Consider the following 18954-nt stretch of genomic DNA (forward strand, 5'->3'; position numbering starts at 1 on the left):
CCAATGCCACCTATCCTCCCCCTCCAAGTTGGGACAATAGGGCCCAGCCTTAGGGTGAGATGCAGTCATGTGACCAGCACCAGGTTGCCCAAAGGCAGCAGCCCAGCATGAGTCGTCCCCTCCCTTCTCCCAGTAGACCCCATGAAGTGAGGGCTCCATTAATCTCCTGTCCCTCCCCAACCAAGTGAGCCCCCAGCCACCTCCTCCCCCGCCAGCAGCGGGCAGGTGAAGAAAAGGCGTTGGTTTATTTCCTGGTTGCTATAAGAACTGGTTACAGGTTGAGTTAAAAAAACAGACAGATTCTCCTCTCTGATCATGTACAAAACCCAGGCCCGGCTGGGGGGATGGGGAGCCGGGCCCAGCTGGGGGGACGGGCTCAGGGAGCGGGGACGCGGAGCTGTGGCTTGTGGGAAATGAGCAGAGACAGCACAACCAACACAGGGAAACAAGGAAAGACAAGAAGTAACTGCAGTTGGGGAGAGGGGGCAGATGGAGCCCCTGGCTCCCCACTTCAAACCCCCTTCCCCCCCTGCCCCCCCCAAGATCCTGACACAAACACCCCAGCCCTGAAGAAGGAGGGGGAGTTTGTGGAAATAAAAAATTTAAAAAAAAGTGGAAGCCACACCCCTGCACCCCATACCCCTGGGCTGATCTCTCAGGGGGCTGGGGAAGCCATGTGGAACCAGGCGCTGCAGCCCAGCCTGCCACGCACACAGGCTCTGGAGACGGGAGGTGCGGCTTCAGGAAGAGGGGCCAGGCTCAGTCCTCCAGGATGATGGGTTCACTGGTGCTGGCAGGGTGGGCCGGGGGCCCCGGCACCAGCGGCGCTACCACAGGCCGTATGGGCAGCGCTGGCTTCACCTTGAGTGGCAGGTTGGGCCTACGGGCAGCTCGGCGCATCTCCAGGTGGGTGAGAGCCTTGCGCAGGGCCCTGCAGGAGACAGACAGCAGGTCAGAGTGGGACAGCCTGCAAGCAGGGGCTCAGGGCCCCTCCAAATACCCCCACAGGCAGCTCTGGGTCTGAACAGGCACAAGCCAGCTAGCTCCTGCTGCCGCAACACACAGAGCCTTCAGCTCGGTGAGGGGCAACAAGTCACAGCAAGAATGAGGCCACAGCCCCTGCCCTCCTCCTGGAGGTTGGTGGCGGGGAGAGAAAAGATGGAATGCCCTTCCCCATTCAAAAACTAGTGGGTTAGAGTGGGGGTGAGACTAAACCCCCCCAATTTCCCCCCCATCCAACTGAGAGCTTCAGTTCTCCCCCAGTTGGTCTTGGGGTATGCCCCACCCATCCCCTCCCATTACCAAGTGTCCCCTCTGCCTGTCCCCCCATCTGCCATGATTCCCCCATTGCCTGGTGGGACCTGTCCTCTGTGACCTAGTGGCTCCCCTTCCCCCCATTGCCTGGGGCCCCCTCTGCCCCGCACCCGCAAGGTACCTGGTGTCCTTAGTGGCCACGAAGACAACAGGGTTGGGGGCATCAGCTGGGTTCAGCTTCTGACGCTTGACAGCTGGCTGGGCACTCGACCGCATCCCCGAGGTCATGGGCCGGCCATTGGCCGAAAACGGGACCCCACTCCCTGCCACCTGCACCAATCACAGACCAGAGCCATCAGCTGGGCCTCACCACCTCCTCTGCATGGACCCCACCCCTACACCAATCACAGACCAGAGCCATCAGCTGAGCCCCACCCTCTGTTGGGACCCACTAACCTAACTCCCATGGGGTTGCCTGAACAGCGACTCCCCTGGGAAGGGGCTCTGGAGCGCAGGCAGGAAGTTCTGACAGCAAGCACCCACCCACGGGTGGGGACCCCCCAGGTCACTCATGCCATCCCTGCCCCCACCCCACAGTGTGTGTATGTGTGTGTGGCACTCACACTGTCATACGCCCTCTTGCCCACGATGCCGGCCAGACCCCGGTTCTGGCTCATTTGATTCCGGTTTATGGGCGTCTTGGTGCCACGTGGCGTTTTTGGTTTCAGAGGGGCCTGCGCAGCTGGAAAACCAGACAGCACTATGAGGATCCCACAGCCTAGTTCACCGCCCTCCCCCATCCTCCCCACCCCAATATATTAACCAAACACAGCCCTCCCCCACCACAATGCCCCACTGCACCCCCATGAGGATTCCTGCAGGGCTGCACGTCAAACTCCCCTTGGGCATTCCTTTCCTTGCATTAACTGGGGGGCTTGGGGATGGTGGTGATAGGAATCCCCCTCTAAGTGTCTGAGCCCCACAAGCGAGATGGGAATCATTTGCTCAGCGGTGCCTGTTGGGGCCATGCCAGTGTCCTGCCCCTGTCCATGTTCCCTCTCTGCACACCTAAGGGTATGAAGGACGGTATGGCCGTGACCATCCCTCTGTTCCCTTGTGTGTGCCCCTGCATGGATCTCATCCTAGGTGACTGGCCAGCAGTCCCCCCTCCCAGGTGCCATCAGTGGCCCTGAACAATGATTGGAACATGGCCTTTCTGAACCTGGCTTCTGGGCTCAAAGGCCAGTCTGGGACACAGCTGTGGGCACAGGGCAGTGGGTTACTCCAACAGGAGGGTTCTTGAAACGTGCAGAGGAGGCAGCCTAACTTCTGGCTGAAAAAGCTGTGATACCTGGGGAGAAGGAACGCCTGCCATGTGATAACACTGGAATCCACTGGGGAAACCATTTAGATGGGCTCTGGGAAGAGACCACTTGTCCCTTAGTGGTGCCATTTAATGCAACCAAAAGGCAGGGAGACTGGTCCTTCTAGGTAAGAGATCAGGGCCCTAGAGATCTCTCCAGAGCGGAGTTGCTTCTTTTGCCCCAAGAGGAATTGTATTTAGGAAAGAAAATAGGGAAATTCACTCTCTGGATTCAGTGGGAATCTTAAAACAACTTTAGGAGGTAGTCTTGCCACCGCCTGATCTGGATGAAACATTGTATATTGGGGCAGCCAGCGGGCTTGGAGTTTGCCCACCTGCTTGGCTGACGGAACGGCCACCAGAAGAGCTACTTTGACAGTAACATGCTGAAGAGAACATGAGCCCTTCCAGGCCTTTATTTGGCTTTTTAACTGTTGGAGGAACAGTAGGGGAGAGAATACACCACATGACTGGACTGGGCTGGCATGCTCTAGCTGTTGCAAGGTGGACCTTGACCGAACTGATCTAAAGTCCACAGAGATTCAGATGCAGACGACAGTCAATCTTGTGACCAGGGCTTTCCAAAGAGCCATGGCTGCATGGAGCTTCCAGACTGAGAGAGTCTTCTCCATTGTGAGAAGTTGGTTCTCCTTGTTGAGGGCTTTAGGCTTGGTAAAATCAGTCCTCAGACTTGCAATGAACAGGCTCTATCAGCAGCCCTTAGCCAGCCAACACAAGCAGGTAGTTAGATGTTTGCGTCCGGATGGAGAATCTGGCCACAGTTCTGAGAAACTATATCAGGTCAATCAGGTAGTGCTCTTGAAGGCAGAGGTTACGTTTAAATGAGATCCAGCAACTAGAGAGACATTTGTACGCAGTCTCATCTCTCCCAGAGACAATGGTTCCCCTATCTGAAGTTGGTCCATCCGAGCACCTCAGTCTGCCCCAGAAGTATCTGGGATTGAGGTCTTTGTTGGTGGAAGGATGGAGATGCAGAGCTTCTGTCCACCAGTTTAATGATGATGGTACGAATTGGGACAATGATGTGCATGGCTGTCTTGTAAGGCAATATACCAATCTGAGCCAGTCCTGTGCTGGGGGAGATGAAGCCTGGCTAGCAGCATCATGTCAGAGCAGCCTAAGAGTTGAGAACACGTTTTCACCATGGCTGATTGATTTAATTTGATGTGGGAGGTCACAGAGTTTAAGCCAGGACCTCCATGAGAGCATCTAGTCTGACCTCCCGTATAGCACAGACTACTCAACCCCACCCCATTAACTCAGGCTATTGGGCTCAATAACCTGGATTAGACTAAGTATTACAGCCCTCTGGGGACTAAACTAGTATGTGCCACAGGCAGAGGCTACGGGGGAGCAAAGTGCACCACTGCTTGAGGCCCCTGCAATGGCCGATGATTGTCTGGGGAAATCTCTCCTCGGGAAGGTACTCCACTGATGAACTGGGAGTCAATCAGAGCTACTATAAACCATCTGGGGTGGGATGATTTGCTGGAGTTTATCATCATCAAGACAGGAGAAATTCCAGAGGCCTGGAAGAGGGAAAAATAGTACCAATCTATAAAAAGGGGAATAAGGACAACCTGGGGAATTACAGACCACTCAGCATAACTTCAGTAGCCAGAAAGATAATGGAGCAAATAATTAAGCAATCAATTTGCAAACACCTAGAAGATAATAAGGTGATAAATTACAATCAGCATGGATTTGTCAAGAATAAATCCTGTCAAACCAACCTAATAGTTTTCTTTGACAGGGTAACAAGCCTTGTGGATAGTGAGAAAGCGGTAGATGCAATATATCTTGACTTTAGTAAGGCTTTTGATACTGTTGTGCATGACCGTCTCATGAACAAACTAGGGAAATATAACCTAAATTAGGGGTCAGCAACCTTTCAGAAGTGGTGTGTCGAGTCTTCATTTACTCACTTTAATTTAAGATTTTGCGTGCCAGTAATACATGTTAACGTTTTTTAGAAGGTCTCTCTCTATAAGTCTATATATTATATAACTAAACTATTGTCGTATGTAAAGTAAACAAGGTTTTCAAAATGTTTAAGAAGCTTCATTCAAAATTAAATTAAAATGTTGATCTTACATCACTGTCCTGCTCAGCCCGCTGCCGGCCTGGGGTTCCATTCACCTAGGCCAGCAGCGGGCTGACTGGGGCCTCCGGCTGGGACCCCAGCTGGCAAGGGGCCGGCAGCCAGAACCCCAGACCGGCAGTGGACTGAGTGGCTCAGCCCACTGCCAGCCAGGGTCCCGTCTGCCAGCTCCTGCCAGCCAGGGTCCCGGCTGCCGGCCCCGCTCAGCCCTCTACCGGTCTGGGGTCCCGGCCCTGTCCACATAGAGTAGATACCTACCTTCTCCCTGGTTCTAGCCATTCTCTTCCTCTCTCTGCACTGAGATGAGGGTGGGAGTGTGCTGAGAACAGGGCTGGGGGTGAAGGAGCAGGCTGGGGGTTGGGGTGCAGGGTCTGACCAGGAGCTAGAATGAGGGAGGGGCTCAGGGGTGGGGCAGGAGGTTTGGGTGTGGAGCGCTTACCTGGGCGGTTCCCATTTGGTTTGAGGGGTGCAGGTGGGAATGGGGGCGCGTGCAGGAGCTCCCGTGTGGTGCTCAGGGTGGGGTGGGGATGTGGGGGGCACAAGAGTCAGGGCAAGGGGCTGGGGGTGTGGGCTGGGGTTGTGGGGGTGCTACCAGCCCCCTGCCCTGAGTGACTCACAGCAGGGGGCTGGAGGGGATATACTGATTCCACCCCCTTTCCCAAGGTCTCCAGAGCAGAGAACATGCTGCGGCTCCGCTTCTCCCCCTCCATAGCAAGGGCCGTCAGCTGATTGGCGGCAGGGAGGAAGAGGAGGAGGGGCAGGAACCCAGCACACTGGGGGAAGAGGCAGGGGGAGGGGGAAGTTTGCCTGCCCTGCAAGGAGAGAGCGGTGGGCAGGGGGCGGAGAAGAGCGGGCCGGGCCGGGCAGGATTTTTAATGGCACATTGCTGTCTGCCGGGGTCAGACAGCAGCGTGCCATTAAAAATTGGCTTACATGCCATCTTTGGCACGTGTGCCATAGGTTGCCGACCCCTGACCTAAAATGGAGCTACTATAAGGTGGGTGCATAACCAGTTGGAAAACAGTTCCCAGAGAGTAGTTATCAGTGGTTCACAGTCAAGCTGGAAGGGCATAACAAGAGGGGTCCTGCAGGGATCAGGTCTGGGTCCGGTTCTGTTCAATATCTTCATCAATGATTTAGATAATGGCATAGAGAGTACACTTATAAAGTTTGCACACAATACCAAGCTAGGAGGGGTTGCAAGTGCTTTCGACGATAGGACTGAAATTCAAAATGATCTGGACAACTGCTCTGAAGTACGTAGGATGAAATTCAATAAGTACAAATACAAAGTACTCCACTTAGGAAGGAACAATCAGTTGCACACATACAAAATGGGAAATGACTGCCTCAGAAGGAGTACTGCAGAAAGGGATCTGGGGGGGTCATAGGTGATCATAAGCTAAATATGAGTCAACAATGTAATATTGCAAAAAAGGAAAACATCCGTCTGGGATGTATTAGCAGGAGTGTTGTAAGCAAGACATGAGAAGTAACTGTTCCTCTCTACTCCATGCTGATAAGGCCTCAGCTGGAATACTGTATCCAGTTCTAGGCACCACATTTCAGGAAACGTGGACAAACTGGAGAAAGTCCAGAGAAGAGCAACAAAAATGATTAAATGTCTAGAAAACATGACCTATGAGGGAAGACTGAAAAAATTAGGTTTGTTTAGTCTGGAGAAGACAGGGATGGACGGACGGACATGATAACAGTTTTCAAGTACATAAAAGGTTGTTGCAAGGAGGAGGGAGGTAAATTGTTCTTGTTAACCTCAGAGGATAGGCCAAGAAGCAATGGGCTTAAATTGCACCAAGGGAGGTTTAGGTTGGACATTAGGAAAAACTGCTTGGCAGGGTGGTTAAGCACTGGAACAAATTGCCTAGGGAGGCTGTAGAATCTCCATCATTGGAGGTTTTTAAGAGCAGGTTAGACAAACGCCTGTCAGGGATGGTCTAGTTATTACTCCTCTTGAGTGCAGGAGACTGGACTAGATGACCTAGTAAATTCCCTTCCAGTTAGTTCTATAAGGTCGAGTTTCTTGAACAGGCCAAGGACAGAATCTAGGGAGACTTCCTGTTGGGGCTGCCTAGACATCCATGCTCTGTATCTTCAGATGCATGGCCACCACCAGCTACTTTGTGAAGACTCTTGGTCCTCTGAAGAGACCAAAGGTCAGCACCTTGCAATGATAATGGTTGTCCCCCCACTGTCAGTCAGAGGCACTTCCATAGCACAATCACTCTAGCCCACAGGAAGGGCGCATCCTGTAAGTCTGGAACCACAAACCAGCCTTGAGCCTGTAACGAAGGGATGAGGGATCTGAGCGTTGCCATCCAGGAAGATGCATGTGTGTCTGTTCGGTCCTCTCAAGTTGAAGATGGGACGTGGACCCCCTTTTTTCTTGGAATAAAGAACTATCAGGAGTAGAAATCTCTTCCCTGCTCCTAGGCAAAGCAGGGAGGCCACTTGCAATTGGTTTTCATGAGAAGGGTCTCTGGAGAGGGATAGGAAAGGGGGTAGAGACTGGAATGGGAGTACCCTGGGAGAGGACTTATTAGTACCCCTTGGTCAGTTATTACTTCACTCCACATCAGAGTGAATAAAGGGGGCATCCCAAGATAAGGTTGGGGAAAGCCGCTCTGGATTGTGACCCTTGACCTGTGTGTCGAACTGCTCCCTAGACAATGAAGTTAGGATGGCTAGTGGTGGACGAGAAAATCTAGGCTGTCACTGCAAGAAGATGGCTGTTCCGGCTTCCTTCGGGAGGCCGGGGTGCAAATGCCCAATGATCGCAGCAGGTATCTGGAACCATCCAGGGAATGTAGAACATCGTAGTACAGGGGCTAAATATCTCTTGAACAGACGCTCTGAAATGGTGTTCTGCAACTCCTTTGGGACACTTGGTGCTTGTAGCCATGTGGTGACTGCCACAGCCATGGATCTAGCTGCATATCCAAAGCAGCTGCTTGGAGAGATGTTTGCACCAGTGACAGATGTTATTGCCTTTAGATACTGTCTATCCTCTTAAAGTCTACTGATAAAGGGAGCTACTTTCTCCTAAGTTAGAGTCCAACTCAGAACAGTGCTTGGTAATTTGCTATCTGTACGTGGGGCAAGGCAGAGGAATAAGCTTTTCTACCCCAGAGAGGTCGTATCTCCTATCCAGGGTTTTGTCTTTCAGAGTAGACATCAGTGGACCACATTGTCTGTCTCTCTCCTTCCAAGACCACCAGGGATCCAGGGACCAGGAGGGAGTAGAACTTCTCAGCTCCCTTCTGCAGAACTTGATCTCTCTTTTCTCTGTTTGCTTTGAAGTTCGGGTGATGGTACCCAGGGGCTTCCAGAGATCTGTGGCTGGCTCCACTGTGCCCTTCCCAACTGGCATCACCATCCTGCCCAGAGCAGAGTTGTCGAATAGTCTGGGGAATGAGGGGTCTTGGATCATTGAGGTCTCAGTTTCTAGGGCATCAGAGTCTGAGTAGTCTGCTCCTGAAATACTCTGTAGGCATCCAGAGCAGAGACCGCTGCATCAAGTGAGACAAGGAGGGATCTATAGGAGAGGTTGGGGACACTGCTCCTCAGTTTCAGGACCTGTCTCTCCCTCCTCTGCAGGATGTTCTTCCTCATCTCTAACCCTTCAAGCGTCTCACGGCCAAGGGATCTGGGTCGTGTCTCAAGGAGGCCTTGTAGTCAAAGCTGCAGGAAAGTGGAACATTCTCTGCTTGCCAGTGTGCTAGAGGGAGAGCCACTTCTGGAGGATTTTCAGAGCAGAGCCGAGTACTGCCACAGTGGAGAGCTGTAAGAGTGGGGCTGGTCAGACCATTGCCATGGAGGTGGGTGCCAGAGAACAGACCAGCGCTCTGGTGCTCACTGGAGAGGAACCCTTCTCAGAGCCCGGTATATGGGCAGGAGGAAGTGGTGAGGTCTGGAGAGGGAGAGGAGATTTCCTGTGACAACAGCATGACCTCTTGGCCGGTGTGTCAGTACAGCTGTTGAAGACTGTTCTGTGTGTAGCATCCTTGGGACCAGAGGAGTAGCAACTCCCAACGCCAGAAACTGTTGGAGTCTATCAGTGGTGCCGACAGTTCCAGTGCCGACAAATCTGTCATTTTAGTACCACACACGGGTGCTGGACCACTCGATTCCTTGTCACTTGCCCCTGGATTCTGAGAGGGAGGGAACCGAAGGCCAAGGACTTTTCTTAGGCCTCTCGGTACCTCCTGGTTCAGGGAAGGTAGATTGGTGCCTGGAGCCATGTGTGGTCTGGTGTTCTGGGCAATTCTGCCTCAGAGGGGAGGACATAGAACCAGTCGTCAGCACTGGAACAGCCAGTGATGCCAAGCTGACTTTTGGCAGCTGTGGCTGGCCCATTGGTACCATTTCAGATTCCCCCCAACGGTACTGGTCTCAGGAGCTGCATCCCAGCTGCCAGCAGCAGTGACTGCCAGGGACTTGAAGTGGAAGGTCTTGCGTGGAGCCTGATACCCGTTCTTTTGGGTTCAAAGCACCCCCAACTGCTCCAGAAGGAAGCATTTCAGCCAAGTGTCCATGATTGTCTTGTTGACAAGAAGGACCAGTAGAGTGCACCAACCAGATACAGGTCTCGCCTAGGCAGACAGTTAAGGGCCATGTCCATGGGAAAGGGGAACACACACAGGATGGAAAACTTGAGGGCCTTCAATCCACAAAGCACCGAAGAAAAATAAGGAACTTGGGAGGAGTGGGGAGGGGATCGCTAAGAAAACTAAGGGAAAAAAGCATTTAAGGGATTAACGTGACCTATCTACCACTAGGAAACATGCCGAACGCAGCAGGCAGCCACAGCCTGGCTCCATCTCACTGCCAGGGGCAGCAAGAGGAACTGAGGGACGGTTGCATCCACTCTGCCCTTTATGCCAGGGGCATGCAGATGCACCTAGAGTGGGATCCTCAGACAAGCACTCAAAGACAGTGGAGCAACAGCCCTGTTCAAGTGGAGAGCAGTGCTGTCCGGTCAATGGGGTCTGAGGAGTTACCCCCATCCCCAGAGGGAAAGGGCTGGTGTGGGGCATGGGGAGCCAGGCAGGTGTGGGGCTGCAAGCCTCAGTCCTCCCAAGCTGGGCTCTCCCTGCTGTGCCTAGAGCTCTGTGCCCAAGACCCTTACCCAGCTCCTTGACGATGGTGGCCAGCGGCAGCCGCACCAGGGGGTGAATCTTCAGGGGAGTCTTGGCTGCCTTGGGTAGCCGGATAGAGCCTACGGAGGGAAGCAGAGTGCGGGTGTGAGATGGGGGAGCCCATGATGTCCTCCCTCCCAGCCCTGCACACGTACACTCAGCCTTGATGGCGTTGGCATTGATAGGGGCATAGGGGCGCCGGGCAGCACGGCGTGGCTGCAGGATGTCGCGACACATGCGGCGGGCAATGCGGGTCAGCTTGGTGGTCTGCAGCAGGAAGGTCTGGCGGTTCTTGGCCAGCAGCTTGGCCCGGTTGGCGCTGGTTGTGTAGGGAGAAAGGCTCTGGGCTTCAGGCCTTGACATGTGGCCCCTGGAGTGCGGCTCCTGTGACACAGAAGGGTAGGTGGTCAGGGCCCAGCATGGGACACTGGGAGAGCCTGGGGGCAGGGACACAACCCAGCACAGGTGAGACAGAGGAGCCCAAGGCTCAGTGCTGGCAGTTCCCAGATCTCACCCTGTGGGGTATGCACCCCCCTCGGACCACAAGAAATGAGGGCCTCCTCAGTGTAGCCTAACACCTCTGCCCCCCACACCCAGCCCCCAATGCAGGCATTAACCATGGATGGCTGCACCCATGCCCATCCACTCCAGCAGGCATTACCAAGGCACTGCATGCAGCTCCCTGCATTCCTATGCCCCCAGGCAGGGATTGCCACAACACTGTCAGTGCCCTGCATGCCCAGCCCCTGGGAGGTGTTACCGTGGTGCCATGCCCATGCCTCTCAGCAGGCATTACCGTGGCGCTGCGGGCGGCTCCCTCCAGCTGCGTCGGGGTCTTCAGCCCCCCGTATTTCTTCCAGTAGATCCAGCAGGAGGCACAAAGGCGGCATTGCATGTTGGGCGGGCCCCAGGCATACCACTGTGCTGACTGGGTGGCTGAGGGAGAGAAGAGACTGCAGCATTAGGGGAAGGGGACTCCACAGCTGAGCAACCCGCTGGCAGGCAGGCCCAGGGACCCGTTCCCCTCTCCTGGGACAAGATCCATGGCAGCAGTCAGGGCCCTCCATCCCCAGGACTGGGCACAGACACCCCCACCCCTTGGAGCCCCACATCAGCACTCACTGTGGCAGCTCTCGCAGGTCAGCCCCTTCTGGAAGCCAGCCCCGTTCATGCCAGGCTTGGAGCCCACCGAGATGATCTGATTGGGGTTAGGTTTAGTGCTGCCAGGGGAGAAGAGACGATGTCACACCCAACTCCATCTCCAGCCCCCCCCCACCTAGGGGGAGGGCAGGTGGCCTGCTCTCCACAGCACATGGGACAGGCCCCTTTTATCCCAGCCCCCCACTAGAAGGGGACATAGCCCCTCCCCCAGGCCTAGCCTCTGGTCCTAACTCCTCCACATGCTCACACTGGGGGCAGGGGGTGACCCCCCTCTCCCCCATGCTCACACTCAGTTGAGGTGACCCCCCCCGCCATACTTACTAGGTAGGGATGTAGACCTGCTTCAGTTTGCTGTCAGCTTCAGCTGCCTTCAACCTTTTCTGCAAACAGAGACACAGCCTAAGCAGGGGAGGAAACAGGGCCCCATCACTCGCCTCCAGTAGGAGCAAGGCACAGCCCCAGAGCCCCCCCACCTCCTGGGCCTAGCTCACCTGCTGGATGTAGCGGTCGGTGGTTTTCCACATGTAGTAGAACTGCACGATGCTGGCCAGGGACTTCCAGGGCAGCTGCAAGGGCCACAGAGGTGGTCAGACAGCACCAGGAAAGCCCCACACACCCAGCCCCTGGAGGCATGGGGTGGGAGGGAGACAGCAGTGCCACAGCACCCCCCGCACACCCGAGCCAGTGCAGGATCAATCTCCAGGGCTCCCAGCCCCTCTCCTGGGTTCATATCCCCCCCAAGATGGAGCAGTCCAGTGCGGGTGCCTGGGAGGTTCTTACAACCCCCACAAAGGAGGGACTTAGAGCTGGTCCCAGGCGGATCCCTCCCCCCATCCCCACTCACAAAGTCCTGTCGGATGTCATTGAAGTCCTTGCCGTACTTCTCCAGCGCCTCCTCAAAGAGCATGGCCTCTGAGGCTGACCACTCCTCCATCTCGTCACGGCACAACACTGGGCCCCCCTGGGGCACAAGCGTCGACATGGCCTTGGCCAGGTCATAGCCATTCCGCTGCAGCGTGTCCATGGCGTGGAACTGCAGGGAAGGGGCCTGTCAGCAGGCTGTTGCTCCTTGCTGCTGGGAGTCACACGAGGCCCGGAGCCACCACCCCAGCACCCCATGAGAGGAGTGCAATGTTCCCCAGGGGTTACGTCTCTCAACCCTCTGGGCAGGGGGCAACCCAAGCCCCCCAGCTTTGAGTCAGGAGGGTTGAGGCAGCTCCAGAAGCCCCCGTAACATCCAGTGAGTCACCTGGGGCTGTAGGGGCCCCGCCAGCAGCCAGTGGGGATAGGGACACCCCACAAATGGACTATAGAACTCAGACAACACACAGCCTGTTCCCTGCCCCCCATCTCCCTCTCACCAGCGTAATATCCCGGGAGGCGGCGGCTGCACTCATGTGCAGACTGGGCTGCCGGATGGAACTGCTGCAATCCAGAGCTCGAGCAAAGGTCCCGACGGCCCTGGGGAGGGACACAGGTTAGCAACGACCCAGAGCCCAAGGAGGCCCCACGTGAACCAAGAGACCCCCACCCCCCCAGTCTCACCGAGCCACCACCAAGAATTGGTCGATCTGCCGGTCAGTCAGTGGGTTGTCGGGGTCCCAGACCTTCATCTCCATCTTCTGCTGGTTCCGATTGTCCGACTCGCCTGTGGGGAGGGGCCAGTCAGAAAAGACGATGCTGCATCTCTTCCCCCCTCCACCCTGAGAGGGGGCAGGCAAGGCACACAGCTCCCCTAGGGCATTGAGGACCTCCCCCCCGGGTCGCGGCTCCCCCAAAGAGCAAGGCTGACTTCCCCCAGGGGCACAGATCAGTCCAGGAGACACCCTTTCCCATCACCTTCAGCCAGCCGGTCAGGGATCTCAGCTTGGTACTTGCAGCCGACCCGGATCTCCCCCTGGTCGGCCAGAAGCGTCTTCTGGACAGGGTCAAAGACCAGCGAGTAGAAGAAGCAGTCCTGGGGGAGGGGCAGAGGGGTGAGGCAGGGCACCCCAGCAGACTGGCCTCCCCCAACCCTGCCCCACCCAGAAACAGCTCTTCCCATCCCTCACAAGAGAGAGCTCTGCCCTGGTTTCAACCCTTCTCACCTGCAGCCAGGCCAGGGGGCAAGTCCTCCTTCCTCCCTGCCCCCAATCCCTGACCAGTTCCAGGGGGCTGATCGCAGCCCCTCAACCCATGCAGGCCAAGCCCCTCCACAGGCCCAGCTCCTCACCTCCTTCTCCAGGTACTGGCTGAGGATGTCAGTCTCATTGAGCAGCGTGACGCTGCATTTCCCCCTGCAGGGACCAAGCATAGGGCACGTCACAGGCTGGCCCCATGGCTCCCCATGCCCCGGATTGGGGCCCTGAGGGATCCCCACATCCCGCCGGACCCAGCAGCAGCAGCACAGAGCCAGCCCCAAAGAGCTGCTGCTCCGGGCTCACACCCTTCCCTGTGCAGCGGGCCTGGTGCTGGGCTTCTCCAGAGGGCACAGAGTCGGGAGATGGCAACAGGGAGGCACAAAATCCAGGATAAGGCCCCCCAGGCCAAGGAAGGCCCCTCCCTCAGAAGAGCCCTAGCCCCTGTGCCCAGCCCCCACGCACCGTATGTGGGTGGCTGGCAGTGACTCAAACTGGCGCGACAGGAAGAGCTCGCGATGCTTCAGCTGGTGCCGCTGCTGCTCGGACACCCCCGGCTGCTTCGACTCCTCCTCAAACTCGCCTGTGGCAGGACACGAGGGTCAGGGGCTCCCAGCCTCACCACCTACCCCCCCGACAGAGAGCCCCCAGCCCCACCACCGTCCCCTGACAGAGAGCTCCCACAGAGCCCCCAGCCCCACCACCGTCCCCTGACAGAGCGCCCCCACAGAGCCCCCAGATACCCCTTCCCCGATGGAAAGCCCCCAACCTCACCACTTCCCCCCCCGACAGAGAGCTCCCACAGAGCCCCCAGCCCCACCACTGTCTCAGGAGCAAAGCCCTGCTGCTCCCATCACCCACTCTATCCCCCAGGAGCAGAGAGTACTGCCCTACCCCCGCATTCAGCCCCCAGGCTGAATCCTCCCCTTCCTACCACCTCCACAGCTTCACAGCACACCACCCTGCCAAGAACAGGGCAACCCCCAGGATTAACTGTCCCCTCCCTGCCCGGGAGCACCCATAACTCCCCCTGGAGCAGAGCACCTGCCTGGGGTTAACCCTTCCTGTGCTGAAAAGCAGAGTGTCATGTCCCCCCCCAATAACCCCGGGAACACAGCGCGGCCTTAGGTTAACCCCCGCCCACTGCCCAAGAGCAGAATGCACCCCCCCCAAGAACCCTCCCCCCAGCAAAGCACGCTGCCCCCCTATCCTCAGAGGCCCATCCCCCACTCCCCACAGCAGGAAGTGGCCAAGCTGCACCACCGCCAAAAAGCTCATTGTTCTCCCAGCCCCACTGTCTCCAGCACTTGGCAGCAGCCCAGTGGGGGACGGCACTGATTCCACCCCTGCTCATGTGTTCAGGAAGCCCTGTGGGGTGGGGGCAGGGTAGGTGGGGGCAGCCCCCTGGGACCCAGTCCCACTCCTCACCTACCCCACTGGGGCAGAGTCAAGGGTGGCCCCCACTGAACAGGCCCGGAAACCCCAAGCCCAGGCGAGCAGCTAGCACAGGCCCCAACCGGAAGAGCTCCCACGGCCTGTTAACCCTGCACTGCCCATGGCCTCCATGTTGCACCAGCCTCATACATGAGGCGCTAGGGAGAGCTGGGCAAGTTCCACCCCCGGCACCTCTCACTCCAGACCCACAGTCCTCTGCTATGGCAGCCCCTCCCCCACAGCTCTGCTGGTGCCCCTCACTCCCAATCTGCAGCCCCCTGCTACCCCAGCTCTGGGCTGGGAAATGAACTAACATACCCCCCCACACACACACACACACCCTAGACTCTGTCTCCACAGTTGCATTTGCCAATTGTGTGTTTGACACCAGTGCTCTTGGGGAGAAAGGTCAAAGTCTTGGCACCTGCAAGACCCTTCACAGACCCTTGGGCACTGCCCAGTGCAGGGTGAATAGGCGTGAGACAAGGAGGAGGAGGACGTGGGACCCAGACTATATTGTGTGCTGGGGGGCTCATCACCCCAGAGACACTCCCTGTCCCAAACCACGAATGACAAGCATTAGTGCCACTCTTTCCCAGTGCCTGCAGCCTAGGCGGAGGGGAGGGGAAGGAGCTGGCAGCTCTCCTAGCCAGGCAGGCAGGGAGCTGCCCAGGGAGGGGCAGGTGGTGCGGCCTTTCACCCACAAGCTCTAGGCGGCAGCAGATCTGCAGCATGTCTGCCCTGCATCATAGGCATGGGGCCATAATCTTCCCCCAACCAGCCCCACCCCACACATGCCCCACTGCCCCCCGATAGGCCACACACACACATCCCAGTGGCCAAGACTCCTCAACTGAGACAGATCCACTGCTCCCCAACAACCCTATGCATGCCCCTACAACTTCATCCCCAAAGATACACCCACCCCCTGCTAGCCTGAGACAGCCCTAATAACCCCCCAAGACCTCTACCCCACTCCATTCACCCCCTGAGAAGACCCCCAGAGGCCCTGGGCCTGCCAGCAGGGCTATGGGGATGGGCCCCAGCACTCACGAGCGTTGCTGTCAGCCAGGCTGTTGAGGCTGCTGGAGATATCCCGTCGCCGGAAGAGACACACCACCTTGGCCTCCACATTGCCATTGGCTGTCTGGGGATGAGAGCAGGACGCTGCCTGAGGGGAGGAGCTGGCACTGCTGTTCCCCTGGGAGTTGCTCCTCACCACTCCCACGCCCTGGACACAGCACTCGGTGCAGCCTCCCAGATGGGGTACCGAGGCAACCGCCAGGTGATCCCATTTCCCTCCTGTACTTACAAATGGCAGGCTCAGAGAGGCTGCGGTGCCCTCAGGTGCAACCTTGCAATCTGGCCAATGGGTCCCTCCTGTAGAGAAGGGTATGGCTGCAAATCCCCGAAGGGAGGATTTGGTGAGGGAGGGGGTCTGGCTGTGGCTCTCTGGTGTGAGAGCGGGTATGGATGTCTAGCTCTAGTCCTGCAGCCCGAGGGAGGTGGAGGGGGTGGGTCTCAGGTGCACAGCTGGTGGGGGTGAGCATACAGGTACTGGCTATGGTTCTGTGGCCCTAACGGGTGTGTGCAGGAGATGGGGTGGGGGGTGTCTCTGGGTGTGGTCCCATGGCCGCTGACCTTGTTGAGCTCCTCGATGCGCCGGACGAGGTAGGGGTTACTGGAGGAATTCTCAAAATAGACATAATCTGCAGAGAGAATTGAGACCAAAGCCGTCAGAGGGAAATCAGGAGAACAGGCAGGCACCCAGGAAGGACAGGCTGAACGCTCAGAGCCATCAAACGAGCCACCCGTCCCCATGGGGGCACACCACCACCTTCAGTCTCCACCCCAGTGCCACCTTCTCCCAACGGGGCATTCATCTCCTCCCCCATGGGGCTGCCTCACCTAGACTGCCCCAACTGTTTCATATCGCCTGCCAAGCACCCTGTGTATCCATGGGGTTTCCTGCCCCCACCCTAAGCCAGGCCCTGAAACAGCAGTAGCAAGGCAGCCCCCAAAGGGGGAGTTCCTCTCCCAGTCTCCATCCCACCAGGCAGTACAGCAGCAGGCAGCAACACATTCCTCCCATCCGCAGCCACTTGCCGACATGGGCAACATTGCCCAGGCTGCAGCATCCCAGAGCAGGGGCCAAGTTCCTACCCCACCCTCTGTAGCACCCAGACCCCCCCCCCCGCCACTCCCAGCCAGGCACCAGGCAGCACCCCCATGCTGGCACCACCTGCCAAACATCTGCATGGACAGGGCCCAGCCTAAGGGCAGCATTGCCAGTGCCTGGTGCTAGGTTCCAGCCTGGAACAGCAATAGCTAGGCCTGGGCAGCATTTACCAGGCTCGGGAGGTAGCTGAGCCACAGTGCCCAGGCAGTGGAGCAGCCACATACTGGTGTAGGCACAACGCTGTAAGGACAGGAGGAGACAGCCCCCCACCCCCACCCCTCAAAGTAGTACAACAGCAAGAGGATCTCAGTGTGAGATCAGACCCCCCTCGTGAGACACACCCCAGAGTCAGCACAAGGGGAAGACGTTATAAATAGAGCCATCAGGAAGGAGAGACCCTTCCCCCAAAGTGCCACTCCTCAAGTGCAGCACCAATGCCCCCAGGCTCCTCAGCACATGCTCAAACGCAGGGACCAGGGAACGGGTCTCCTGGGCAGCCTGGCCCCTGCAAGTGCCCTAAATCAGATCCCCCAACCCCCTGACCTCCTCAACCAGATTCCACACAAGCCAACCCCAACTGCTCTAAAATGAGATGTTGCACAACTGTCCCCACCTCCCAACCCACTCCCCAACTGCTCCACACACCACCCCCATAACCAGACCCCCAAACTACCACACACAACGTCCCCCAACCAGGCCTCCCCCTCCCATAGCCCATATCCACCCCCAACAGCCCCAAAACTACATACACCTCACCCAGCCCTCGAAACCCACGCCCCCAAACTGCCCCACACATAACCTGCCCCCCTGGCCTCCCCACAACAAGATCCCCCCAGACTCTTCTCCCAAGCACCTCACACACCACTTGGTCAACTGCTCCATGTACACCCCAAAAAACTCCTGACCACATATAAACACCTCACTGACCCCCATTCCCCAATTGCTCCCCCACCAGCCATACCCACAGCTCACCAAGTCCTGTACTCCATAAACCAGCTCACTGCCCTGGACCCCCTATGGGCCCCACACCCGGTGAATTCCCTTACCTCGTGTAACCAAACTTGCTGCCCCCTCAAGGATTCCCTCCACCCCATAATCTGCCAGCTCCCCCCACAACCGACCTCATCCCCAAATAACCAGCCCAACCCACCAGCCAGAACCCCAAGTGCCCTATTTCCCCACAGTCCCTGAACTTCTTCACACCATGCCACCAGCTCACTACACCAGACTCCCCTGCCCCCATATAACTAGCCCATCATCCTTTACCCCCATTGTCCACTTCCCCCCCAACCTGATCCCCCCAACTGCCCCAGGGCCTCCAGAGGCCGTGAACACCCCATACCTGATGAAACCACCTCCCTAACCCACAGCGCCCCCACCCTATAACAACCCCCCAAGCCCCACATAACAAACCCGCTCCTTGCCACCCCCCACACAGCCTGTTCCCTATGGGTCAGCCCCCTCCGCGACACAGGGGCGCAGCATGTGGGGGGAGAACAGCCTCTTCCTCTAGGGCACTAGGTGGGCATCCTCCCCCCACCGTCCATAACCCCCGCCAGGACCTCCGAGCCCCCCCAATCCGCTAGTGCCGGGGACACACCGCCCCGTCCGGCTCCGCTTCCCCCCACTCTGACACCTCCAGCCCACCCACTGCCCCGCAGCGCCACCCTCCTGGGGGCGCCCCAGCACCGCCCTGCTCCGCCCCGCTCCCTCAGCCCCCCGCGGCTCCCCGCACTCACCGCCCAGCCCCCCCACTGACCCCCCCCGGCCCCAGACTCACCCCCCACCCGGTACATATTGGCCGCCATGGCCCCGCCGCGCGATGGGGGAAAGGGGGGGGGTTTCCGTCCGGCTCCGCTCGGGCCCTCGCTAGCCCCGCTCCCGGCCGCTCTTCATCTCCTCCCGCTTCGCCGCGCCGCCGCCGCCGCCGCCTCCTCCTCACGCAAGGCCGGGGCCAGGCGGCTTCGGGCGCCTCCGGCCGCCTCCGGCCACGCTTCGGGGATCTCCGGGAAAGGATCGGGGAGGCTCGGAAATATCCGAGGCGGCTTCGGGACGAAATCGGGTCTCTCCGGAAATGTTCGGCTCTTTCCGGAAACACCTGGAGACGCTTCGGGCAGCGCCGACGACAGCCTCCCGGCGACCCGTTCCTTCCGGCCAGTGATTCCGGT

At 57.8% G+C, this 18954-nt stretch overlaps 1 protein-coding gene across 4 annotated transcripts; it reads right to left on the reverse strand.

Annotated features, from left to right (window-relative positions):
* Nucleotides 1-226: 226 nt before the first annotated feature.
* Nucleotides 227-18752, reverse strand: MTA2 (metastasis associated 1 family member 2). Of its 4 annotated transcripts, XM_084634042.1 has the most exons (18): nucleotides 18567-18747; nucleotides 16249-16316; nucleotides 15661-15754; nucleotides 13639-13756; nucleotides 13269-13332; nucleotides 12896-13013; nucleotides 12602-12704; nucleotides 12418-12517; nucleotides 11901-12089; nucleotides 11548-11622; nucleotides 11378-11436; nucleotides 11018-11115; nucleotides 10692-10831; nucleotides 10051-10279; nucleotides 9886-9975; nucleotides 1878-1996; nucleotides 1436-1584; nucleotides 227-931 (listed from the first exon to the last, which is right to left on the reverse strand). In XM_084634042.1, the coding sequence occupies exons 1-18, from the start codon at nucleotides 18592-18594 to the stop codon at nucleotides 760-762; spliced, it is 2013 nt and encodes a 670-aa protein (XP_084490168.1). In that variant the 5' UTR covers nucleotides 18595-18747; the 3' UTR covers nucleotides 227-759. The 4 variants fall into 4 exon arrangements, with proteins under 4 accessions (XP_084490168.1, XP_084490169.1, XP_084490167.1 ...); XM_084634043.1 differs by lacking the exon at nucleotides 1436-1584 and having other exon boundaries at nucleotides 18567-18750; XM_084634041.1 differs by having other exon boundaries at nucleotides 9886-10279; nucleotides 18567-18749.
* Between the last annotated feature and the right edge of the window lie 202 nt (nucleotides 18753-18954).

The sequence above is a fragment of the Lepidochelys olivacea genome, assembly GCF_965140295.1.
Source record: "Lepidochelys olivacea isolate rLepOli2 genome assembly, chromosome: 7".
NCBI lineage: Eukaryota > Metazoa > Chordata > Testudines > Cheloniidae > Lepidochelys > Lepidochelys olivacea.

Coding starts and splice junctions, on each gene's coding strand:
- MTA2 (XM_084634041.1), bottom strand. CDS start 18,594: ATGGCGGCCAATATGTACCGGGTGGGGG. Junction 12,705..12,895: donor CCCTGACCGGCTGGCTGAAG/GTGATGGGAAAG, acceptor CCCTCCCCACAG/GCGAGTCGGACAATCGGAAC. Junction 12,518..12,601: donor CAATTCTTGGTGGTGGCTCG/GTGAGACTGGGG, acceptor GTCCCTCCCCAG/GGCCGTCGGGACCTTTGCTC.